The sequence below is a fragment of the Epinephelus fuscoguttatus genome, linkage group LG8 (assembly GCF_011397635.1).
Source record: "Epinephelus fuscoguttatus linkage group LG8, E.fuscoguttatus.final_Chr_v1".
Lineage (NCBI taxonomy): Eukaryota > Metazoa > Chordata > Actinopteri > Perciformes > Serranidae > Epinephelus > Epinephelus fuscoguttatus.
In genome coordinates, this window is record NC_064759.1 from 19,027,907 (window position 1) to 19,055,897 (window position 27,991).

Below are 27,991 nucleotides of genomic sequence, written 5' to 3' on the forward strand. Positions count from 1 at the left end.
GTAAAGCTAGTGTCAAGAAGAAGATATACTTTATTAATCCATGAGGGGAAATTCAATTTTTTAAATCAACCAGAACCTAAATGGAGAGATGTCAGAGCAAGGGGGCTGCCAATGGACAGGCGCCCTGAGCAGTTGGGGTTTCGGTGCCTCACTTGGGCACCTTGGCGGTGCCCTCCAGTGCCTCTCCAGCTACCAGTCAACGCTCCATATTTGGTCCAGATGGTGACTTGAGCCAGTGACCCTCCAACCCAAGTCCCAATGGACTAAGCTACTGCCACCCTTAAAGCCATGCACCAGAACCAACTCAAAATGATGTTAGATTTAGGATATATTGGTCTCTAGTAGGGCTGGGTATCTGTATTCGGCAGATATCGAACAAATTAAACCTGTACTGAGTGGTATAGAAATTTCTCCAGTCAAATGATACCTGCATCGGATCCTTTATGTGCCCGAATCTAGAAAAATATATGTATGGCTTTGCTTGCAGCCCATGACCAGAAGCATCTCTTTCAACTTAATGTAACCTCAAATGTAAAGTTCTGCTTGGTGTATTTGATAAAGTTGGCAGTTGAGTGCGTGCTGAGGTTCCACCAAAATGCTCAAAAGTAATTAATGTAATTAAATTACTATTAGTATTGGTATCATAATTAAATGATACCCAGCCCTAGTCCCTAGTGATTGGTTAGGGAAAATCAAATCCCCCATGGAAATCAGTTAGAGTGGACGCAATGTCAGACTGAAGATGGAAACGGAGTGTAATGAGTCGACAGTTTTGTCTGATATCAGGCAAATGACTTTATCAACTGCCTCTAAGATTGGCAGGTAAAAGTAGAACTATCCTGTTCGTGTACAAACTACCAGAAATGTGCACATGTGAAGTGCTTGATTGGCCAATGCAACACTTTGTCATATGTTGTCACATTATGCTGCAGAAGACAAATGGAGCCAGGTTCCACTTTTTTGCCCAATAAGCCTGCTCTTTTTTCATTTTTCCTTGTTTTTGTTTTTTTTCTTGTGCTAAAGCCCACTGTGGTGGCACCCCTGCTGTGTCAACACAGTGGTCTCATTGGAATGAAGAATGCGTTTTTCTACAGAGTGCTGCCGTCTGTACGAATGCGGCCTTTACTCCACTGCAGCAGCAGCTGAGATGCTCAGAGAAATCACTGTGTTTTGCTTCCCTGGCAGATAGAGCCCACTTGGGGGTCTGACTGGGAAAAGGGGCACAGCCATGCATTTATGGGTGACAACCTATATTTTCAGACCAATCCTATACAAACATTCTCAGTTGTCCTGGAAAGACTATAGTTTGTTTAGTGTCTGGTTCATGGTTGTTACTTTGTCTTTAGCAAGTTGGGACGATTTGAGTTTATTCGGCAGGGCTGCTCAAAGTTTTGATGACTGAGTGCCAGTATAGGGAGCCAGCGTATGATTGAAGGCTGCACAGGAAAAGTGCAGTTGCCAGTTGTCCACCACAATGGCTTACCTTTGCTAAGAGCACTAGCATTGAAGACTGAACATAATTTCTTCAACACTTGTGAGGTGCCACAAGTTGTTGTGCAACCAGTAGCTTTCAAGTCGTCATACCTAACTTAACAGATTCTTGTTAGGGGGTACAGTCTGATGCAGTGTCCTTGTAGTGTATTGAATATAAGCTATTGAAAACGAATGTGTTGAAATGGACTGCAAATGCATTTAATGTCATGTTCAGGGGCTGCACTGTATGTTTATGAGAGCCGCCATTGACCCGCAGACCACGCTTTGAGCAATGATGGTTAGAGGTTTAAAATGTCTTATAAAATGTTTCATGCTTCAAATTGTGTTGTCTTCTCAAGACGAGGGGAAATCCCGCAGTCGTTTGTTTATGTTGAGTTACTTGCTAAAATAACTCTCTTATGGCATTTTCTGAAAACATCCTGTAATTAGCCTTTCAAATATAATCACAGTCTGTCACTTTTATTTTTATGTTGTTATATAATTTTTTTTTCATTGTTGTTGCACAAGTAATGTTATGTCAGGCATAAATTATTTATTTGATTGACATGTTTCTTTTTGTAGCTGATTAAAAAAAAAACACCCGATGTGACACCACTTCAATTAAGACATGTACAGAGTTCTTGGGAGTTTTAGCGCATACAGTAAAGAGTCGCCAGATTTCTGCACTACGTGCTTTAGAGTTGAATTACCTTTTAGAATGTAATTGTTACAGGGTAGGGATGCGTGTCAGTGAAGACTCTCAGTCATCCAGGTCATGGTAATCTGCTATATTGTAGGAATTTGGACTTGCTTGAGTTTCTTAAAGACGTTTTGCCTCTCATCCAAGAAGCTTGTTCAGTCCTAACTGACTGGTGGGTCGAAGGCTTTAAACTTTGTGTGGGTGTGAACCCTTACAGAGTTGTTAAGGTCACATGTGAATCGTTGACCCACCCGGCCATCTTGTGTGTCGTTAGGGTGAGATGGGTCCAGCCCATTCTCCCATTCTCACCTGGACAAGAAACTCAAGCAAGTCCAGATATACACTTATGAACGTAGGGATGCAGGATATTGGATTTTTTGCCAATATCCGATATGCCGATACATTACAACTTATTTGGACAATAAGAGATACTGATAAACTTTTTTCCCTACCTAATGTTTATGATCATCGATTCTCTTCAATAGTGGAATTAACATCATATTGTGCACACATACTTTTATCGTGATGGCCCACCAGCAGATGGAGACATGACATACAATACTTTTCAATGTATGTAATATTTATTCAATGTGCAAAATAAGAACAAGCATGTTGGCCAATTTTAATAATTCATTTTAAAGCTGTTATCAGCCGATACCGATGATGTACCAATATTATCACCATGTTGGCCAATTCCAATGATGTGCGGATATTGTCAAGCATCCTTATTAGAAGGTCAATTTCAGTTTTCACAGAAATGTTTGAGGAGTTCTGCAATTTTTATACATGGATGAATGCTACAGACAATATTAGGGTATGATGAGATAGTGAGAGAGGGTATATGAGGCCTGCAGTGGAGGCTTCACAGCTGGGATGCAAGAACGAGTATCTTCTAGACACAAAACCAAGTTGCAGTGAGGTTAAAGTGATTATTTTAAGTTAATCAGCCAGAAAGGACTTCACAGTATAAATCCAAGCTGGGGTTGTGGGTTAGAAATGTAGCCTATATCACAAAATAAAGTGTATATTTAGATTTTTGATAAATACCTTTATTGCTCATTGGTAAATGGACTTGCTCTTGTATAGCGCCTTTGTAGTCTTCCGTCCAATCAGAGCACTTTTACACGGCTGTGGCTACCATACAAGGTGCCACCTAATACTCAGTTAACCATTAACGCACTCACAGAATAAGTATAGTCAAATTTGGGTTTTCCCAAGGATATTTGAACATGCGGCTCAGAGGAGCCAGGGATCGAACCGATCCACTGATTAGCAGCTGACCCGCTCTGCCTCCTGGGCCACAACCGCCCCCTCTTTAACAAGACGAAACAAACACAGCAACGTATGTGTACTGTATTTTTAACCCAGAGAGAGAGAGGAGGCAGCTACAGCATAGCTGGTGAGTAAGCTTGTTTGGGGTCATGATCAAATTGCTTATTGACAAATGTTGCCAAGGATACAATATTTAACTTTATCCCGTATCTATCTTTATGTAAGTCCGCTTCCTGAACACACACACACACACACACACACACACACACACACATTACTGTAGGTGCACCTTCCGGAGCTGTTGTTTATGCACAGTGTGGAGCTTTTTCCCCGCTGTCGGCTACCTTTGTGTCCCACCATGACAAAGTGCCAAGGCTGCAGGTCTGCATATTTTCTGCCACCATATGTGGACAAAGAAAAGGTGGCAGCGGGTGAGGAGATAGATGGGGTAGGGATGGTGATGGACACAGGTAGCTTGGCACAGCTCAGAGCCCCCATCCACCTGGCATTAGTTACCATTGTCTCGCTCCCCGTTTTCCTGGCAGAGCCTTTGATTGAACTGGCGGTGAGGTGAGGATTTGGCATAGGGAGGGTTTTACCTCCGTGATAACAATAGGCCACAGACGGGGGGAGGTGGCTGTCTGTATCGCGCATTGTGGAGCAGGATTGTCTAATGGAGGTTCAGTGTGCATTGTGCAGTGTTTCTGGAAAGGGATTTGTGGTTTGTAAAAGGGCATCCGAGTCCCGCCGCTCAGTTTGGCTAATCAATTCTGTCCGCGCTGGGTTGTCCCACAATTGTCCTCATACAGTATGAGGCAGTTTCTCTTTACTAAAGCATCTAATTGACAGAGCCGAGTTTTTATAGCACACGGGGAGAAAGATATACCCATTACTTCTAGTTTGGTTTAAAGGGAGAAAAAAAAGGGATTTTCATTGCAAGCACGCCCCGACACCCCTAATCATGACCGGGGTGCCCTGTACGGTGCAGAGCACAGGCTCCCGCCCTGACAGATTATCCGGTGTGAATGTTTGGGAATGATAATGAGATCAAAACACCTCACTAAGCTGGGAAGAGAGGGTGGAGACTGGAGAGGGAGAGGCAGTAAGGGAAAGCGAGCAAGAGCGAGCAGGGGAGAGGGTGAGCGATAGCTGCGATAAATTGCAGAAGCAGAACCACTTGAGCATAAAATTAGATTTTACAAATGTGTTGTTACCTGACAGTCCTCTGACAGAGGAGATATCACAACATTATAGGGCTGCATGAGTACTACTAATCGTATCAAATAAATAAGAATGCCTCTCAGCTGTGATAGAGCTGGATGGAGATTCAATGTGGACGGTGAGTTAGACGGCGAAATAACATAATTAAAACAGCCTCTCTCATTATGGACACAAACATTAGAAGCCCAAATTCAATTTATATGATAATATATTATGATCTGTTAAAGCTGTAGACACGCGACACATTTGTCTAAATGCAGCAACACTTAAAACACTGTCTCTGTAATTTAAGAATAACTGCTTTTGGATATTCCTGATGAATTCTCTCTCCTTGATTTCTGTCGTTAATTTATTATGTTTCTAATGTGGTAAACTTCAGAGCAGTCAGCGTGGCTCAAGGACAAATACTTATTATTAAGTGGGCTTGAACCTGCGCCATCTGTTCCTTCCATCGCTAGAGATTCCTGCCGCCATCAATTATCAATACGCAATTGTTAAACAGTAGGAATCTTTTTGCTTTGGATCCTGTAACACAGTAAAACTAGTCGAGGACACGCTAAAGCCCTCAGTAAGTTAAAAAAAATATAACAAAGCACGCATTTAATACATGCACACAGCCTGTCAGGGTAAGAAATATAAACCTCATTCTACATAAGCTAACGGATTGCTATGAGGCAGAGTATTTGAGGAAACAATTATTTGCCACGTTGTTGGTAGTTGCAAATAGTAAGTTAAATACATCATTAAGACAACAATGAAGACTGCATGAATCAGTCTGAGTGACAAATGGAAACTCTAATTCAAGTCGGCTTTGCAGAGAGACAGTGTGTGTGTCTGTGTGAGTGTGTGTGTGTGTGTGTGTGTGTGTGTGTGTGTGTGTGTGTGTGTGTGTGTGAGAAAGACAAGTCACTGAGGCAAGCTTTATCTACAGTATGCTCCGGGAGGAAATAATGTCTATATGTTTGTGTGAACCTGCTGCAAATGTGTTGCACTATGAATAAATACATTGAGGGTGTTATTCCCCAGGGTGATAAATCTATGGGAAAATATTTTTACCTGATGTTTATTGCTTGAGATTTCACATAGATATGGATGGTTATATCTGCAATAGCGCAATGGTCTTAACACTAATAACATCAATAATAATCTGTTGTGGGACACTTTTGTATATGTTATGTATTTTGTAACAGTTGGTTTCATGTTTTTTCAAGTGTTGAATATTGCCTTTGGAGTGAGTGAGTTTTCCGACATATGAGAGCGCAATCTGTCATTTTCACTTTCCTAGATTTAGACCAGATGCCACTTGTACACACTGGGTGGGGACTAAAGCTAGATTTCTTTGTATTGGGCATCAAGTCAACCAGCTCTAGATGCTAAACCAAATCTTTATTGCTTTATAATTTGAGGTTGTGAGGTATAGTAAAATAGCAGTATTCATTTTATGCCATGAGAGATAAAGTTGAGACCATTTTAAGTACTCAAATCTCTAAAAACTTGATGATAATTCCTCAGAAAGTTAAAAATCCAAACTGTTGTTGAGCTGTGAAAGAAACTGCTCAACATCTCGTGGTGAAGTTGCAATTAAACCATATTTTTATTTGCCAGAACTCTGCTGCAGATCACCTCTGATCAATTCAGTGTCAAGGTTATGGATAAGGAATCCCTAACCCACCTCCTTACTGACAGCATGGTTCAAATTGCTAATATGGAGGGTCATTTGCTGGGGCTAATTTAGTATTCTTTTTCCTCTCTGACTCAACCATTGGCCCAGTGAAATAGGATCAGTGTTGAACTGAATAAGACTATTACAGTCACTACATTGTATTAATTGTATTAACCAGGTATCAGTAGATTCTTACACTTTTATTGACTCCAAAAAGACTTCAGTCAACTGGTAGTAGTTAACGAAAATAAAGTGGTTGGAACTGATAATACAGGTAGAAATCATGACTTTAAAAGGTCTACTTAGGACAAGGGTACTCAGCTTGCCTTCCATGGGGGCCACTTTTGCAAAAACCAGGGGCAAGTTTCCATGAACTGAGGAAATTCATGGCCTAGCAAGGACTTCTATTGGGATGTGGAAATGCTCCCCAGGCACATTTTTAATAAACAAGCTCTATTAGTGTGAATCAGTTAATTTCATGTGAATTACAAAATGGTTGTCAGGCCACCTATCACTCTATGGCAGTCCGGAAGTTGAGTATTACTCATATTGGAGAACTATGGTGGCCAACATGATGAGCCTATCTAGAGCCAGTGTTGGTTTGTCCATTCTGGGCTATTGTAGAAACAACATGGCAGATTTGTGAAAGAGACCCCCTGCAAATGAAAACGGCTCATTCTAACTTAACGAAACACAATTCTTGTAGTTTCAAGGGATTAGAAACAAATGATAACGTAGTTCCAGTTTCATCACGATACGCTATTATACCGATTCTTTGGACAACGTTACGATATTTGTCGATATTACAAGGTTTGCCACGATACGATTTCGAATTGATGTGACTCAGGGGCATGTGATTGATATGAGACAATATCAAATGCCCATTTAACACGATGGATTTCAGGAGATGCTGCCACCCCTTTCTTTTTAACTTCTGGCTATAAAAGATAAAAACAACACATAAATAATAAGTGCAGAAAAGTTTACTTTAAATTGATTCCACTAACACACATAAAACAGCACGAGCTAAATTAATCAACAGGGATTTCTGCCAGAAAGCCCTTCCTCAAAGAAATGTTTTCATTTTAACCCAAACCATCGTCTTTTTCATAAAACTTCAGGTCTATCTGGCTCAAAGCCCCGAAGGAAAACTTCTGCCAATAGCCATAAAACATGTTCATGGTTCATAGACAAAACCATTGCTTTTTGTTAGTGACTCTTTATTAGCTTAAGCATGTTTACATTACATAAATTAGCCTAGCAGCTAGTGGACTTTTTTTCCTCTACTCATAGCTTAACAAATTAAATGAAACAACAGAACAGTAAGATTAAATTTCAGCCTACATGCATGTTTTTTCAGCTGAAGATCGTTGAAACAGAGCAGTTAATGTTGCTATAGAGAGAAGTTGCGGATATATTCCCGTTTTTTTTATCCTCATCATTCTTCTCTTGGCACTGCCCGCTGCTGTTTGACAGTGACACAGAATTTCAAAATAAAGGCATGATGTAAAGATGACGGTATAGATGGATGTTCTTACTTTGCATTGATGATACTGTATCGTTGATCTTTGAATCAATATATTGATCTAGATCAATGGATCGTTACACCCCTGATGTTATGAATGCCAGTTTATCCCTCTATATCCTACACACTGGACTTGGACTGCAGTATATGAGTGAGTGTTGTTAATGTTTAATATGTGAGCAGAATCTGGCAGTATTGTTTCAGTATTTTCCCACTGCCCAGTGACATTTGAACGTGTCACATAATTACTATGTTAGAGAGCACAAATCCCGATGCAACCACTGTTGTCTCACTATATGTTTAGAGATTCATATAATTGGTTTTAAGGGGATTAAACGGGCATTAATAAGAGCTTAGTATAAGGTCATTGTTAACTAGAATTGTTGTGGCTAGAGTGAAGGATGCACATTAGCTGCCATTTAACTTAAGTGCAGGCTTTATTCTTCTATTTATAATAATTTTCATGCATTATCAGCCAACGCAAACACTTAACAGCAGATGCCAACCATAACGTGGCCTCTGTAATTGTTCAAGTTTAACACTATTAAGCCTGCATATGCAACATCGTTCGCAAACCCTCTTAGAAAGCTTTTTGACCAACAACCTTGTAAGAAAAACATATCACATTAATAGTCTCCTTTTGCTCCTTACATAACTTTATGTCTGTAAACACAGTAATGGTAAGACTAAACCTGAAATATGTCAAGGTGGTATCTTTTATATATTTTAAAATAAATCAGTTTTTAATTTGTTGATGTGACATGTTTTTATTGTTTCATTTGGCTTAAACTGAGTACCCCAACAATACTGTATACTTTTAATAAGCCAACATGGTGCTGTCACAATGTGACTTGTGTATGGCTGCAATGCAAGATGAGCACACACACTAAAAAATATTAAAGATAACACTTTTATGATTTAGATTCATTCATCAGACTCATAAGTCATTTACACTGTTGAGAGTCAGCTGTGGTGTTTTGTAATAACCATGTGTGCAAACATTAGCATGGTAGCACATACCCGCCAGTCATCACACTATCAGTTTAAACACTATCAACAGTAAAGACCTTTATAGTCCAACAAATAACACTTCGATTACGCCAATAAATACAACCTGTTTGATGGAAGATGAAGCCAAGCATAGACATTTTCACAGCACATGAACCACTATATGTTCTGGTTATCTGTCACTATTCTATACCACGCTAACACACAGTATATCACATAATACGGTGGCCTGAATAGTGGCAACATAATGATTTTATATTGGTCATTCATTTTATCCCATTAGGGGTCGGGCAATGCTGAAGCCTATCGCAGCTGACATTGGGCAAGAGGGTCAAGAGACTATCACAGGGCTGACATATAGAGACAGACAACTATTCACGATTACATTCACACCTACGGCCAATTTAGAGTCGCCAGTTAACCTAGCCTACGTGTCTCTGGATTGTGCAAAGAAGCCGAGTACTCAGAGAAAACGGGCATGGTGGTGCAGTTGTGCTCAGCATTGCTTCCAATTTTTCCCAGTGGCCATTGGCGGTATTGCAGCAAAAAAATCACCATTGTAAACCATCAAAAACACCACTGTAAAAGAAACATTTATAAAAGTGTTGATGGGACACCTCACACTGCATTAATAGTCAGTTATGACTCTATCATGAATTTTAGATCCATTAAGGTTTTATATCTGGAAAACTTTCTTTGAGCCGAGAAAAGTGACTTAAAAACCTGTGATGTCATCATAATAAAGTCTATTAGCCGAGCAATAACCCGTGGGTGGGGCCAGCAGGAGAAACTACCGTGCATTTTCAGTGAGGAGCATGACGGGGTAGTAAACATGCAAGCTAGTGACTTGTTATGGTGTATGCGGCAGGTGAGCAATTCCCATTGAATAGGCACTGTCTTGGGTTCCAGTATCCAAATCTAATAGTACATCCATGAGACGGTGTTTGGTGGCTCACAGGTGGAGCACTCAACTGCAACAGGGAAGTGTTTTGAATTTGCAACAGCACTGATTTGTGCCTCTGACTGACTTCTTCTACATGGCAGCAGAGGCCCAGGCTCTAGTCAGTAATTTGCGCCGTCCACCATGTCAGAAAATGGGGACAAAATGTGATTTATTCAAAAGAAAGTTTGGAAAAATTAAACTTGGGCATACAACTTAACGGGACCAAGCTTTTGCCATCTATGCCCTGAAGCTCTGGAATTCTCTGCATGAGGGGATTAGGCTGGTTAGCACATTACCCATTGTTGCTTAAAACTTTTATAGGACAGCTTTTCCTTTTAATGCCTGATTTGTACTTACGTGATTTGTAACTTTTGTGTTTTTTACCATTGTATTGTTTTGTTCTCTTATTTCTATGCAGTTTGTGAAGCACTTTGTAACCTTGTCTAGATAAATGCTATGCAAATAAATAATTATAATATTATCATAGGATTGCTATATTGTTTTTGTGTTAAGTAACATATAGATATAAATATTTTTAAATGGGAATACAGAATGGGAAAACACCTGCAGAATCAGCAACCCCTCCCACTTTGCAGCTCCATATACGTGCTTCATTGCCACATGCACACCTCTTATGTGTGTTCCTCTAATGGTAAGATTCAGACATTAATTTGTTGAGATTTCAAATCATTAGTTCGCAGACTATTCACTAGAGTAATTAATCATCCATTCAGCTGTGCCGTCTTATTCTTAACAAGGTTTACACAGTGATAGGAGCATTAGGAGAGAGACGTGGAAACATCCTGAACAGGTCACTGATTCTGCAGCGGGGCCAACACATAGATAAACACATTCACACAAACACCCACAGGTAATTTTAATGTCTTAGATTCACCTGACCTGCATGTGTTTGAACTGCGGGAGGAAACAGGAGCTGTGGGGAGAAACGTGAGTGAACATGGGGAGAAGAACCACAGCTAAGATCAAAACCCAGAACCTTCTTGCTGTGAGGTGACTTTGCGCGCTAATGAGCCAACATGCTGCCAGACACCATTAATTAACCAGCACCCTTAATTTCCTCTCATGATACTTATCATTGATTAAATGTAACATATTCCTAGCCTGCCTTTTTTTTTCTTTTTACTCTGTGGTACAAAATGCAGTATTGGCTAACTTAACCGCTGCTCCCCGTATTGAATAACAGTTAGTCCCAGGAGTTGTGTTGTTACGCATAATTATGAGGCGAACATATTCTTCCCCAAAAATTGGCTGCACTTCCAAAACGTTCATGGTGGTTTGTGTGTGTGCTTTCTGCTGGTCATTGTTTGCTGCCATCATTGTGTAACTGAGTGCTGTTGCACATCCAGGGAGACAGGAAGCTATTCACAGGGAGATTGGGAATCCCACCAGTGAAAAGAAAGTACAAAAGAGCAACACTCAAAGATGCAGTGGGCGAGCACGCATGTATCCAAGAGCATAATGAGCTCGTTTCATTGTTTGGGCTTCCGCATTGGTTTGTCTGGCAGCAAGGAGTTTGTTTTTATAAGCACAATGTATCATACAATAGATGTCCAACGATTATCAGCTACTGTGTCAAGAGGTTATGGACTTTTATTGTTTTTATACGCAGTTGAACAGTTGAGTCATTTTTAACTTACAGCTCTGGAAACATATCTTAGTGTGATGCATGTGATTCCTTTGTAAATCAGCTGTTTTGCCCAAAATGGGGAAACTTGGGTTCATAAGGACAAGTGAGGTAATGGAATCATATTCAATGTTGCTGTGAAGCTGGTTGTAACTGCTAGTAAGGTCAGGTTGTTGCTTGGCAGAAAAAAAAGAGAAAGGTCATCGATCTTGCCTCTCCTCTACACAGATTTCATGTTGATCAAGGGCAATGGTATCACATTTTTTACCACAGCAGTAAAAAGTGCAGATACCAAAAATGACCTTGCCTCGCTTTTAAATCATGGCTACAGCATCCATTTTGGACAGAGCTGAAAGCAAAGTTTAAAGTGATTTTTCCTTCAGCTGAAAATCTAAATTTTCTGATTCCTCGAGATAATGAACACTAATCTGACAGCCTTTCGGGTTGTGTTGGTGTTTGATTGTTCTAAGGACAGGTACAAACACACTTCAGAAGCACCCATGTTTGCTTTACACTGCAAACAAATGTGACTTCTCCAGTCTTGGATGTAAGCCCAAACAATTGAATGAATGAATAATCATCGTTGGGAAAACAACATTCGAGACTCCATCTTATCAAACAGCAGCTTTGAGAACAGGTTAAATTTATCACTGCCTACTTCATTCAGCCAAAATAAGAAATTTAATTTAAAAAGAAAAAAGCACTGATGGATTGGAGCCAATACAACTCATAGAGTAAGAAATCAAATATCTTTTAGGTGGTTCAGTGTCATCAGAAATTGGAAGATCAGTATTATTAGCTACTACTGGGAGGTTTACCGGTCCATGTAGTATAACAATTTTAATTTCCAGTATGATATGAATTTTATGTATAGCGTCACACTGGCTGAAACAACTGCTGCAACTCCTTTATAGACAGCAAAGAGCACTACAGTACACACACTGTGTGGAGTGGGAGAGGGGAACTCTATTAAATGCAATCCTTTCTTACTAATGTTGATAACTATAACCCAAGAGTTATTAATTCACACTGATTCCCGTTCACAGGGTTTAGGAAGCAATGTTAAAGTTTTTACTACATTACAGTTTGCAAAATAAAAATGGTTGAAATTTTGCAACTGTTTCATGCATTCTAAATTTCTTCATGTAGCCTGTTGTATTATTTTGTGGGGCCCTATAGTAATCAAAGCCTTTAATATATACATGATGACATTAGATTGTTTTTATATTTTATGTTTTTCTTGAGGTACAGTAAGTTAATATAAATGTAAATAAAGGCCCAATCATGCAAAAAATAGAATAAAGCAAAATAAAATAAGATAAAATAGAATTAAACTAAACTTAAATTAAATTAAATTAAAGAGGTGAAACACCCAGAATTTTAAAAATTACCGTTATATGAATTTTTGGATTTTCAGCAGTACAATTCTTATTTATTTATTTGTTTTTTATTTTTCTATGTTTTTGTTCTTTTTTTTTTTACTATTACAATTATTGCATTTACAGCTATCAAGAACACGACCTAATGACAAGTCAACACACAAAAAACAACGTAGCAAACAATAACAATAAATAACAAACAAAAACAGAATACGGTGTGAGCAAATTTTGTCTTCTTGTTCTTGTCCTGCGCCCCGGATGGCTTTTTTTCTTTTGATTTTATCCTACTCTAATGTCTAATGTAAACTCCGTCATCTTCCTTAATCCGTAATGTTGGATGTTTCTGACTGTCAACAAGCAATATACATCAAGCATATTTTGGGGGGGCATGTCCCCCATAGGAAGATCCGCCACTGCTACCCGGTTAAATATATTGGTGCAATGTGACTACTCAACTGTATAATGTATAACTTTATCGTTGTGTTGTAAAGGTCGTAAAAAACATCAACAAAAATAGATAAACAACCCTGGCATCGTCCTATTTTAATGTCGCTTTGTTTTGGCAGACTGTCATTCTGTCACTCAGATCACTCTCTTTGAAGTCTCAAGTCTGCAAATGCAGTCGATGTTTAAAAATAAGTATTTGCAGTGGTTCCCAGATGATTCCAACTTAAGCTGGCTCGCAGGCAGTCTGCCACTGCACAACAGCAGAGGGTGGGTTTATGCTTGTGCACTTGCCCACGTTGTTTGCGGGAACGTAACGTGGGGGGGGGGCTTTCATGCTACAACATGGATTTTTGCAAGGGCATGTACAGCTGAAATGTGAAACCTCTGATTTTGACTCGACACAGCTTGTCTCTGTCAGTTCCTTTAGGCCTTGCAGACCCTTCTGCACCCACAGCTCCTGCTTTGGAATAAAATTCCACTTCATTTACATTCACACCGCTGATTACCAAAGGCTTTCATTTACATGCAGGCCAAATGTTTTATTCATGTATCATTTTATTATCTTAACTAATAACATTTAAGGACTTGTAATATGCACTTTGGCCACGTTTGCTGGTTTAACTGATTTTTAAACCTTTCTGAAAATGTGTTTTTGTTCCAATATCAATATTTAAAACTGTAACATACACAGTAATATATTACCTTTGAGGTAATATGCCACGTTTGCATTTTGGTGATGCCTTTGCTTTAACAGTTCTTTTCATTATTGATTAATCTACCAATTATTTTCACAATTAATTGATTGATTGTTTAGTCTATAAAATGGAAAAAGTGACATCTTGAGATTGCTTCTTTTGTCAAACCAACAGTCCATAACCCAAAAACTGTCATACATTATTATTTCATACATCATTTACTGTCATAAATGACAAAGAAAAGCAGCTAATTTTCACATTTAAGATGCTCAAACCAGCAAATATTTGACATTTTTTCTTGAAAAATGTCTGAAATGATTAATGGATTATCAAAATAGTTTGCGATTATCTGTCTTTTTGATCGACTAATCGATTAATTTACTAATCGTTGCAGCTCTTCTTTGCTTTGTGTAACTAAATCTGGAAATCTAGGAAGCTTAACAAATGAATTTATACATGTTGGCCTTATTACACTACTGGAATAAGGTTTATCAGCTACAGAAGTCTGTGTTAGGCTTGTTATTTTAGATGCTGGAGCCTTGGAGTGCAGAATTGTAACCTAACTGAGAATTTAGGAAATTTGGTTTATATTGCATAATTCTACACAATACTGCAGCTTTACAGTTTCATTATATTTTACACCACCATTACTAGCTGCCCTTACTGTCTCTAGCCATATCTCTGTTAAGTTTGGATTGTCTGGTCTCACTTCCTGCAGTTTTAGAGTCGAATGTGAACCATCCTCTCCTCACATACATCAGTCTGTGGCTTCTGAATGCAGCTGATCCACAAAGTCCTCAAAGGACAAATTATGGAAACAGCTGCAATTAGTGGCTGATTTATATATTGTGGTAGGACCTTAGAGACTAATTAAAGGCCTTTGTGTTCTTGCCTATTGGAGACATGCTAATTTGAAGCCTTTTGACTGAGATTCACAAGAACATCTCATGAAATTCATGCATCTCAAATTGCACGCGCCCCGCCGCAGTAACGAACATTCAGTATACTTGTTTAAATGGGAACTTGTAAACATGTTCCATAATATTCCCATCTCTGGATCATTAGAGTAAATTTCATGCGATGCTACAAAGGAGCTGCTCATCTCTTATTGGATGGAGTAGCGGGAGCTGTTGTACATTAAGGCTTCGGGGTTATTGTGCTTATGGCAGAATTCTGAAAAGGGCAAAGCAAATTATCCGCAGGATTTTCCTCCCAAGGAGCAGGTTTCCCCCCTGTTTATTAAATTTGTTAAAGTGCTTCTGAGCAATGCACATTTTATCCTCTTAACAGTCAAATTACTATATACTCCAGCAATTACTTAATGTACTCTAATGAGATTTCCCCATGAAATGGAAGGATTCATTTATTTTAATGTGACGCATTCCACCGGGCGGTTTATGCATCACGTCCCCTTGCAATCCAGGGAGGCTTTGAGTCATAAATAGTAAGATGAGCTTGGCTTCCAGAGTTGCCACTCTGCCTACAGTGGCGGAGATGTGTGATTCAGTGACCACGCACTGGGGGTCTGTTCAGGGGCATCAGCAGGTCACAGGTGCTACTTCCAAGCTTAGCTCTCTGCAACCAGGTATTCTGCAGGATTAGTGAAATAATACCAGGTTGGCAGGCGATATTTGTGAGTGAACACAAACACACCAAAACACTAAAATAAAATAAATCACTCTGTGCTCTTTATAAATCCCATTAGGCCTAATTAAATTAGAGCCTTTATATTGATATTTCTCTGTGCTTTTCATTATATATTAATGGTAATTGTATGCATATAAATCTGGTAAGTGTTGGTGGTGAGGTGTGTCTAAGTCACCATTTTTAAAGATTATTTCAAGAAGGCTAAACGTCATGGGTACAGAGTCCTGAATGTGAGGATTTGCTGCTTTTCTTTGTTGTGTCATCGCAGGTTAGACATCTTAAGGTTACCCTAAAGAGAGATCTGACTCAAAACCAGCATAAACAGGCAGCAGAAATAACTTTAAAGATATCTACTGCGGATATTTAGTGTTTAGAAACGTTGTGATCTCACTGCAGAGAGAACAGGTTTCAAAAGGTTGTCTCTGTAACTCAAATAATGGCCATAAAAGTTAAACCGCAGTGCAGACATTTGTAACTTTAGATGACAGGTTTTTTTTTTTTTTTTTTCAGAATTGACGGAAGATTGCAGAGACACTTTGCTTTGTTATTGAAATGGGTAATGTGATGAGAGTGGAGGTGGAGGAGCCAGTCTCTCCATAAGCTGATGTTCCTACAGGCATCTTTTAAGAAGCTGTCTAAACTGTCTTCTTAAAGGCTGCAGCCGAGCCACCGCGGGACTTTGTTGTCTTACATTTGACAGTACATGTTACTGTTTGTTACTTTACCAATTATAAACAATTTGTGGAACTTAAATTATTTTAATGTATGCCGAGGACGTAGCTGAGAGATACTGCCTCAGAAAATGCTCAGACTTTGGAATGTTCTGTGTTAAATTAAACACAAATAACTAGATCTGAGTGGACTGTTTGAGCAACACACTATGTTGCAGTGTAACATAATCTAGAGTGATCACATTTTAAATAGAGTCTATGGAGATATGGCTGCATGAGAATGCTTATGTGGAGATAGGTACTGGCTAGGTGGAGTTGTTGAACTGGATTTTATACAAACATGCATATGGCATGGGTTATTGTTTATCACATACACCTATTTACACCATGCAACATTTCTGCAGGGTTTCCTCCATAAGGATGATTCAGTGTGACTTGATGAGACATCTCAAGAGATGGGAGTTGTTATGATTCAGATTCAGCTACCAATTGAAAATCCCTCTGATACTGCCTAAAATGCTGGATTGGGTATTGGTGAATATACAAATCTATTCACTGATCTGATACCATGCAATTTATTTAAGTCTACTCTATTTACTGTTTTTAGAATATCTCCAGAACATGGTCTAGAAAATTACTTTAAATTTGTCTTTTTTATTTAGGTTCTTGACACATAAGTAGGTTAGTCTATACAGCTGTTTGTTTTTTGTTTTTGTTTTTTTCAAATACAATGCCATTGGATTGGTACTCATATCAGCTAACACCTTCAGATATTGGAATCAGTATCGACAAAGAAAAAATGTATTGGAACATCTCTTAAAGAGATAAATTAAAAAAAAAAAAAAAAGTCAAGGCTGAAGCAACACAGGCTCGAGATTTGAGTCTCTAGTGTGGGATAAGCTCAAACAACACTTGATCCTACATTTACCATAATGCAACCAATTGCATCATTGATCATGTCTCAAAGGGCTGTGCGTAATATAAAACAATATTGACTATTTGCAAAATACTGTAATTTTTCAATTAGTAGCCCGGGCTACTATTTGCCTAAATCACTGAAATCAACGGGTCTGTATTTGGGACAGGCCTTTAATTCCTTTCATACAAAACTGTTGCTCAGCGAAGATCAGGAAATACGATCAAATTGATCCTTTAAACCAGTAGGAATATTACTTATACTACATATCAATTATGAATCACTCATTTGATCTAGCCCCAACAGACAGCACGAGAAAGAGAGTGAGTTACGGCACATGGCATACCGACACAACATAACTTCATCCTGTTAAAACAATACCCACAACTTGGATTCATTTTTATGAAAACCCTTTTAATTCTCTTGATCTGAGGAATATGAACAACTTACAGGATAATCGAGGAATGGACACATCCGAAGCACTTCAATAAAAAAAAAAAAAAAAATGAACTGCTTGGCAACCAGACCAGGCCTCTAATTGAGACAGGCCTTTATTTGTCAAAATGTGTAGCCACACCAGGCTAGTAAAAGGGACTTGGTGTTTAATTGGGACTAGGCTTTTCATTAAAATTTTATGGCATATAAGAATGTAAAGGTGAAATAAAATACATACAAAACATAGCAAATTTGAAATATTTTTAAAAATCAAAAAGTGCAGTAAAATACAGCAACAAGTATGCACATTAAAAAAATATACATTTTTGCATGTATGTGTGTGTTTAACATATACATATAGGCATATGCAAATAAAGCTGGATAACCGTAGTTTAGTGCTCAGGGCAAATTAAATAAGGTTGAAGGCTGAGGTGAATAAATGTGTTCTGAGTTTGCTTTTGAATGAGTGAAGCAAAGCTAGCCTCTCCAATTTGGATAAGAAGATGATTCCAAAGATGAAGGGCTTGGTAAGAGAAAGCCCTGCCGTTGACTGATGCTTGATTTATCTTTGGAATAGTTGGTATTTTGTGATTGTAGAGCCCTACCTGAAGTGACTGGAGGTGATGTAAGTCTGTAAACCCCCCTGCCTGTTCAATGTCCACTTGTGTCTAGCTCCATGTAGCGCAGGCTAACTGTTTCAAATATGAGGTCTATAAAAGCAACAGCTATGACGCCATCATTTATAGAGATCCTTTTAGAGCTACAGAAGACACTACAACTGTTTTCACACGTTGAGTAGTAATCTCCATAACAAACAAACTGGTATTTTTGTACAGTATCTATAAAATTGTTCTTGAAGTGACCTAAACTGAATTTAAAATACTTTATTTTGGTGGTTAAAGCTTTATATTCTGTCCTTTAGGTCCAATCTATAATTAAAAAGCTAATTTTTCTGGCAACTGTTGAAAAAAAAACAAGTTTTTCCCTTCTACTCTGCGGGATGTAGTACAGCACCGATGCTCTGATACACACACCACCATCTCAAGCGATACTCTACTTTGATGTGCACACAGACATGACTTGTAAGTTTTGAGCCAGAGTCCAGCCCATCTAAAAAATGGAAAAATACTTTCCTTTGAATTTTATGTAAAAGAAGAGTGCCCAAGTCCAGTTATCTGCTCCACCAATGTGGTGAAATAAAAGGACGTCTTAATGGAAAGACAAGAGTCTGAGATATTCTGCTGCCCTGATGGAACAAACAGACAGACAGACAGACAGACAGACGGACACACACACACACACACACACACACACACACTCCTTAAATCCATTATGGCTCTGGACTTCAAAGCTGATATTGGTTTTTTCAGCATTCTCTGAAAATGGAGAGGGTTGCTCCATGTTTGCTGAGCAAATTTAATACCTCATGTTATGTGCGCTGCTCCTCTCACTGCTGGTCCGAGGCGCAAATGCCTCTCAATATTTTCCTCCATTTAGCCCTACCTGGAATTCTCCCATTGCTTGTGATTATGTTTGTGACCAGTCGTCATGGGCCTCATGTCTCTTTCTCTTTTGTTTTTCAGGTGGGATTTTCGAACAAACAGATGGACCTGTTTCACTTGTTAGCGCAGAGGAGCTTGCCTTTAAATTTGCTGTCAATAACATTAACAGAAACAGGACTTTGTTGCCAAACACAACACTCACATATGACATACAGAGGATTAATATCTACGACAGTTTTGAGGCATCAAGAAAAGGTGAGTGGCTTGTTTTCTGTTCATTTAAGGATTGTGGAGGAAGACAAGATTCTGGTCAGTCAAAAACACGAATCAAAATCTTGTATTTAGTGGAACAAACCTAAAGTTTCAAGCAATCTATGACTGAAGAGGTAACACTTATACTTTACAAACCCTCTTGTCTTTCTTCTCTAGCTTGTGACCAGCTGTCTTTAGGTGTGGTTGCAATATTTGGGCCCTCGCATAGCTCGTCATCAAATGCTGTGCAGTCCATTTGCAATGCACTGGAAGTGCCGCATATCCAGGTGCGGTGGAAACATCATCCCATGGACAACAGGGACACCTTTTATGCCAATTTATACCCGGATTACTCTTCGCTAAGCTATGCTATCCTGGACCTGGTGCAGTTTCTCAAATGGAAAACAGCCACTGTTGTGTACGATGACAGCACAGGTGAACAGACTATCCTACTATTACATATATAACCATAGTGCACATATGCAAAGTACTCTGTTCCACTAAAACAATGAACTACAGAAAGAAAAACTGGACCACATTTCCTGTGTTACTGTTGGCCACGTATTCATTTGTGCCCTCCGTTCTTCAGGTCTTATAAGACTACAGGAGCTGATAATGGCCCCGTCCAGGTACAACATTAGGCTAAAGATCCGTCAGCTTCCTCTCGACACGCAGGACACAAGACCCCTTCTCAAAGAAATGAAACGAAGCCGAGAGTTTCGCATCATCTTCGACTGCAGTCACCACATGGCTGCGCAGATTCTCAAACAGGTGAGTCAGAGAGCGTGGTGCATGCCCTCCTCGTGTCAGATCTTAGCATGCCGAACACGTGAAAGCATGTGCTCCTCTTCCACACAGCTGTTACTGGCACCGCTTGATTCTTTAGCATTCAGTTGATCAGACTTCAGGGTATGACTTGCCAAGAACTTGGGAGGAGGAGAGGAGCAGCAGAAGGGGTGCCGGTAATAATTAAGCAGCAGTGGAATTTTGCTGTCAGAGAGGAAGGGATTTCCACTTGGGCCACCTGCCTGCTCAGAGCACCTCGATAGTGAGCGAGCTACAGTAATGTCCAACAATAGATCTCAAATCTGAGACTGACCAATAGATGTTTGTGTACTTGTGCAGCATATACTTCGTAGAGTAAACAATTGTCTTGTGATCTTAAAGGGTAACTCTGGTCATTTTTACGAAATGACGAAACAAACCCTTAATTCACCCAGTTAGATCTGAAAATATGTGATATGTGAGTAAATAAGTGTTCAAATTGAGTCTGGTGAGGTTGGCAATGTCAATTTCAAGATAAACAAAATGGATCTTAATCTTTAATAAAAAGGTCGACCCTCAGTAGACAGTATCACGAAAGCTACCTGTCTTGTGTTTTCTTATTTTTATTGTCTTATGTCGTGATAAGAGTGATAATAACAGACATTATAGAAGCTATTGTGCACAGATATAAATACAGGTGTGCCTTGGGATTTTGGTTTGCCCTTTGGTGTGCCCTAGGCACAAAAAGTTTGAAAACCACTGATGTAGACACATGGGAAATACGGTGTAGGTTCAAAAATACTGTCGTTTCCCTTTAAGCAGAGAAACATGTCAAAGTTTGAATCAAGCTGAGATCAGATGTGATGCACAGTTCTTTAGTTTTGCATCTGCTGCAACTGGCTTTGTACTGCAGGCTGGAAAACTGTATTGATGTAATCTACAATTCTTACAATGGATCTTGGGCCTTCCCCAGCCGATGCATCGAGGGTTTGCCAGTTCATTTTTTGAAAATAAATAATAAAGTATACAGTATAGAAAACAATGCTAAAAAACTTTTGGCCAGACTTTAAAAAAACATCCCACAAACAGGCATAACTTCCAAAATTCTTAATTATGAAAACATGGTTTAATATATATGATTGCCAGTCACAAAGACCTGTCAGTATGATGCACAGACTAGAGATTGTGTAGGTGGTCTAATGCTCTATAGATGTCAGGAACAAGCTGGTGGATAGCCCCCCCCCCTCCATTCAGAGCGCTGTCAGCTTCTGTTAACATGTTTACCAAATGCATCATCTCCTCCCAAGTTATTTAAATAACTCAGTCCTCCCAAAGTTATTGAGATCTAAGTTGACATATATTCGCTCGTGGCCAGTCTGCACATCTCACACCGAGGAATCAGTGTCCTCTTGAAAGAGGAAGTGAGAGAAGGTTTCCAGGCAAAAATGTTACAGACAGTTCCTGTCCATGACCAAATTGTCAGGGCGCTACAGCTTTTAAAATAAGGGAGGAAAAGGTTAGGAGCGGTGCCAAGAATACCAAACCCACTGTGTCTGACTACAAAAATACTTCATATCTTGCGCAGCATGGTGCATGTTTGGCTGCTTTTTGTGCATCATTGAACTGTTACAGGAGAGCCCAAATATGCACGTGTGAAAGCTATGGCTGGACGATATCCTGAAAATGATATCACAGTATTTTTAGGCGATATCTTGATGGACAATATATATCGCGATATTTTTAAATCTTCTCAAAAGCACGTCATCAATGCTAGGTCCGGGAGACACTTACAAACATAATATTTCTGACCCAATACCTTCTCTAATGTGACGAAGTTGTAGGGATGACTATTATTTTTTGGGTTTAGTTTGTTTGTTTGTGTTTTCAGAAAATATTAACACATAACGACTAAGTGGTTGAAGATTATCAGTCATCCAGGTCATGCTAATCATAAGTGCTATACTGTAGGCAATTGGACTTGCTTGAGTTTCTTGAAGACGTTTTATCTCTTGGATGAGATGCGAAACGTCTTCAAGAAACTCAAGCAAGTCCAGTTGCCTAGAGTATAGGACTTATAACGACTAAGTGGTTTAAGGCAAGTGTTTAAACAAATAGAAAAGTCTGGTAAGTTGATCAATTTACATCACTCTACTGTAATGTAGCCTTTAAAACAAGGTACAAAACACCATTTACCCCCCACATCACGATACAATATCCAAAATCTAAGACAATATGTAGCCTCATATCTCGATAAAAATATATTTTATTGCCCAGCCCTAGTGAAAGCTTATGTTGCTCAGTACTGTACAATATATGATCTTGTGATTAGAAGGTTATGTATGAGTCACTGTATATAGATATAGGGCAAAAATTAAGGTATATTTTAATTACTGATTAATCTGCCCTTTCTGTTCTCAATGAATTGATTAGTTTGTTCTGTAAATTGTCAGAATATACATATTCTGTTTGCTTTCCTTCTTTAACCAACAGTCTCAAACCCCAAAACATTCAGTTTCTTGACATAAAACACAGGGCTTGGAACAGAACTGTAAGCAGAGTTGCTTAAAAAATGAAATATAATATGGATAAAACTAAAATAAATATAAGTACATTCTAACAATCTGGTACATCCAGTGACTCTGAATATTACAGCACACAGAGTATGATCTCTCAAAAAAAATTTGTCTGACAGTCACCCAAAACGACTTTCTTACCAAAGGCGTATTCGAATGAATAACACCTACGTTTTGATTTGCAAGCAGCAGTGACAAAATGCAGCAGCTACTGAACTACAGTATCTTAAGTTCTGCAGACTGCTCCGCTTACAGCTTGACAAAAAGGTTGGTCCTATCCAAGACAATAAGTAGAATTCAAAGGATGGAGCTGAATTCATGTGTAATGCGACTCGACTTGTACAGCAGGCGCACAGGTATGAAGGAGGATCCGCCACAAGTATTTTAAAAGGGTTTCAATATCAAGTACTGCATTACGCCCTTGGAACATTTCGTTCGTCATGCTGTGATTATCAACAATATGTCGGGTCCTGTCTTCGCCCTGACAGGCTCACCTTCACTCAACATGTCTCTGTCAGGTTGTATTCCCTCTCAGATCGGATGTGAGGAAATGAGAAGCACGTCCCTGGTGTCTTTCAGAAGAAATTTTATGGTGTGACCCTGCTGCTGTTGTGGCGGGGATAGGAGCGTATTGATGTTTACTAAAATAAAAGTTGATATAGAATAGTAATGACAGCAAAATTGAATTGTTCCATACCTATAAATTCACCCTACAACAGTGGCGAAAAATTAATTAATGAAAACTCCTGCACGCAATACAGAAAGACACAAAGTTTCAATGTCATGTATTTGGCTTGATGTCTATAGATGGAAAAGTGAATTTGCCTTCACATAAGCATAGCATCTTATTTACATAACCTTGGATTTCTCTTTTTTTTTTTTTTTCACGACAGATGGTACAATTAAATGGGAAGAACAGCCGCCATGGGAATGTGGTGCCTTTGAATGTAGACTGAGTGAAACAAGTGGCAGTGATGGAGTGCTCGGATGTGAGGCAAAGATTACTGAGCTCTTTTGATTGAAGGCTCTCTTCTCTGCTGGAATGACGTCACGTAGCGCGAGCCATTGCAGACCATTTAAATGCATAGAAAAGCATCAAGTACTGTTGCTATTCTGTAATTTTGTGGACCGCATATGGTGCAGGAATCCCAACAAGCCGTGGCAGAAACTTGCCCACAAAATAAACGGCTCGGTAGTCAATACGCTCGTTAAAGCCTGGCTATTTTTTCTCCGCTGATGAAGTCCTTTTATGCATCTCTTTAGTATTGTTTGTTCTGTCTGTGCTGTTGATTCTAAAATGCCCTGACATAGCAAAATGACTGTTTTCTCCATCCTGTCTCCATTCATTCACACCTTTCTTCCTCATCCTCCGTCTCCTTCCAGGCCCAGACCATGGGGATGATGACAGAGTATTACCACTATATCTTCACCACTCTGGTAATGTACCATGCTTGTTAATGCAAACAGAGTCTCGTTTGTTCTCATCTCCCCACCGCTTGAGTTTTTGATGAATAGTGGCTAATTGCCAATGGGGTTTGGATCCAGTCCACAATATCAATTTTGTTTGACAAGCTGGAGGCATAATGCAGTCTTCAGTGTGCGGTAGTAAACACTCGGCTTTATAGTGAAGTCAACACAAGTCTTTGAGGTGGCAGCATAAAAAACAACAGCTTGAGATTCAAAACTGAATGTGGCTTCCAAGTTTGAAAAAGACCTAAATTGGTCCTCTGTGAGCTCTTACGTGATATATAATTAAATTAAATGCCAAATATTCTTAAAGTGAAGATTACCAAAATGTGGACAAAGTGGGAGCCCTCCACCAACAAATATGAAACACATGAATTTAATTGGACATCATAACAGAAAACAGACTAGGTAACAGACCATGGCCAAAAAGTTAATCATGATTATTTCGATTGATATTGTGATCATGATTATTTATCAAGATTATTCATTGTTTATAGGGGAAAATTGCTGTCATTTAAAAAAAAAGGCCACTGCCTCCATTTAAATGTTGTCCTACATCCCTGCTAATCTTTGTATTAAAATAAGACTGGTCCCTTTTCACAGTGCATCTCTTGGAAGCAAAACGTAAATAAAATTGTACCAAAACTCTTTACCCAAAATTAAATCGACAGACCACTGCTTTCACTTTAACCATGTGCTACATTCCTACTACTTACAGAAAATCCTTGCAGCAAAATAAGACTTAGAATATGTAGCGCTTCTTCTATGGATACATATCCGCCACTCTACATATATATATATATATATGGAATATATGTTTTGTTGTTTTTTTCACAGTGGTCATGGTACTGTTACATGCTGCAGCACAGCTGTTAAGACTGTCTGAGTTGACGCTGGACAAGAATGGGATTATGTTATTCTTATTGGCCTTCAGGCATTCATCATCATTGTGACTGTGGTGTTTGTTCAGGTGGTTTAACAAATTTAAAGTGTTGCTTTGTGGCACAGACACAAGTCTAATGCACTCACAGTATATGTCTTTCCCTCTCCTGTGTCCAAACAAGAGATGGTGATGGTTAATGATGGGTAATTTTGGTTTTGCCCGTCTGCAGTCGCAACAGTCAGTAAAATTTTTCACAGGTTGTTGTTGCAGAATGCAGCGGAGGCTGCTGTTATTTAGGAAGCGCTTGCTGAGTTTTCTATGAACGGAGCGTGCATTTTTAACGTCAACATGATGATCGCAGCTGATCATTATTTGTCTCTAAAATCAGGTGATATTCCATATTTTACTTGTAGTTGGCAGATCCAATGAAAAGACCAAAACTAGCCATTCCACTAACAATTATTGTCTGTGTAGCTAATAGCCTTCCATTGCCCAAAAACTAATGAAAACACATCAGTGAGCAACATTTTTACACTCGGTGACACGTAGTTTCAGTACAATGAACATGTGCACTGTAGTTTATCTTGAATTGATCCCAGGTATACCTTTCAGGTGCCGAAAATACTTGCTAGCGCACTAAAACAGCTGGAAAAAGTCCCCAACAAATGCACTATTAACAAGCTCAATAATGACACCAATGCAGAAGTGTCAAAAACTGGTTAGTTGAGGTTGGCTCCAAAACTACTGTAAGGAAGAAATAAACATGTTTACAGTTTGTTACAAAAAACAGTTTTGGTCCCTATAGCTAATTTCTCCCCGCATGACAACAGTGCGGGAGTGAATTTTCAAATAACTTAACCATTTTAATTTTATTAAGGTGTAAAGTCACACATATTTAAGGGCCAGGCTACTTTGAGTGGCAGATAGTGACCTAGTGTTCTCAGTCAGATTCACACTATGGTCACTTCTGGCTCCAAAAATCCAAGATGGCAACAAAATGCAAAACTAGAGGCTTCAAAATGGGAGTCCAAAAACCAATGGGTGATGTTACGTTGGCTATGAACAGTTCAGGGCTATCATTCCTGTTTGTGTAGCATTTGGTAAAAGCTACAGTGCCCAGCATTTTCCAAGAAATTATTTAGCCTGTTTTGGAAATATAATTATATAGAGGTATGTCGCCATTTTGTTCCTACTGAAAATGTACACTGAGTTTTTTAGATGCACCGAGCTAAAACCAACACATTCTGATACAGCAGTCCTGCATTAAACCATGTCTCCATGTTCAGGTTTTATTTATTCAACTTCAAGGTACTTTTAGAAGCTGCAGTTTGTGATGCTGTCGAATTGTACCACTCTGTGCTGCATTTTCAATGCATGAAAAGTGCGATACAAATAAAGTTTGATTTGATTTGACTTGATTTGTTATACTGACAGGTGTTTCTTATTATTTTGTGTGATCCTTTTATATCAGTGGACGTAGGCTCAATAACAACAACACCTCTGTGTATAATGCAATAGAATTTACAGTAACAGTATTACAGGCCTCCAAGATGATCAAGCTGAATCTACAAAAGCTGAACATTATTTATGCCTTTGTGAAGGTAAGATTTGTTACAGGACGGTTGTGTTAGACGCATTAGTTTGAGCTGGGTGTGCCTAATAAACTGGCAACTGAGTTCATGTCTTCAGTAGGAACAAGTGTCACGGACAGGGTGAAGAAGTTGGAAAAGTATTGAGAATCTAAAATGTTGTTGGTTTTGGTCTTTTCATGAGATTTATTTAGACAAATAAAAAAAAAGGCTGCCTGTAAAATTAGAATCGATTTAGGCTTGAACGTGATTTTTTTTCTGTCTCAGAGAAGTTTAAGGTAACCTGGTTATGCATCTGTCTCATTCCCATCCCGAACATTTCAAGTTCTCCCTCTGATAAATAAAAATGATCTCGTCTGACTAATACAAGCAGACCCAGCAGGGAGCCGTTGCTGCTCGTCACTGAGACGCTGACTATCTGGAGACAAACAGACTGAATGGGAATGAATACCAGCATGATCTGTGCTGTTCCTTTCACTCTTTGTTATCATCTCCGTTTTGGCTTCTCTGGCGCGCACACACCCTCCCTGTCTCTCCAGACACGTCCAGTCTGTTGTGATAATGTGATATGACACAAAATGTCCAGACATGATGTGTGTCATCTTTCCCGCTCGACAGTGTGGCGATGACATTGTTCTGCCTTTCGTCGTGTTTGTGTAGCATGTAGACACGCTCATTTCTTCTTGCCAGTGTACTGGTTTAGGTTTCTGAGCAGATAGAACAGAAAATTATTTACCAGAGGATTAACTTAGAAACTTTTATTTGATATGAGTTTCTGCGACAACAATATTTTTCACATGAAGGCAGGATATCTTTATAGAATCAGAGTGTGGTATCTATCTAATGCTGCAATAAGCTGTCACATTGATAGACACACCATTAAGGAGATTATACCTGGCGGCTTGATTTGATCCAAAATGATGAATACTAGCGTGGTATACATGGCAATACAATTTCCTCTCGATGGAATCCACTGATGTCTGTGTTTTATCTTCTGAGGTGAGGGAAATGCCGACTTATTAGAGCGTGAAAAGGCAACAGCAGAGTGGTACGGGGTAATAACTTCCTTGTCCTTTAAAATGAGTCTGTCATAGCTATCTCTGGGAACCTGAAGCTGAGAACTTTGTTATGTTTGCCACCTCCATAACACTCCTGCATGCACCCAGACATGTGCAGCATGTTCCCTGGGTAAAGACTTCAGTGTAACGCTGCTGTAGGATTATGTTGATTTTGTGTTGCAGATGTGCGAACGAGGCAGCGCTGCAAAACAAGTGAACTTATAATTGGAACAAGTCACTTTTCTGACATCCCAAAATGCCC

At 39.1% G+C, this 27,991-nt stretch overlaps 1 protein-coding gene across 1 annotated transcript in view; it reads left to right on the plus strand.

The window, feature by feature from the left end:
* The window catches only part of grik3 (glutamate ionotropic receptor kainate type subunit 3), a 132,461-nt gene that overhangs the window by 52,297 nt on the left and 52,173 nt on the right, over positions 1-27,991 (plus strand). Inside the window, exons 2-5 of the mRNA XM_049582999.1 lie at positions 19,224-19,397; positions 19,572-19,829; positions 19,984-20,165; positions 24,116-24,169. Coding sequence (XP_049438956.1) covers positions 19,224-19,397; positions 19,572-19,829; positions 19,984-20,165; positions 24,116-24,169 — 668 coding nt within the window. The remainder of the gene's footprint in view (positions 1-19,223; positions 19,398-19,571; positions 19,830-19,983; positions 20,166-24,115; positions 24,170-27,991) is intronic.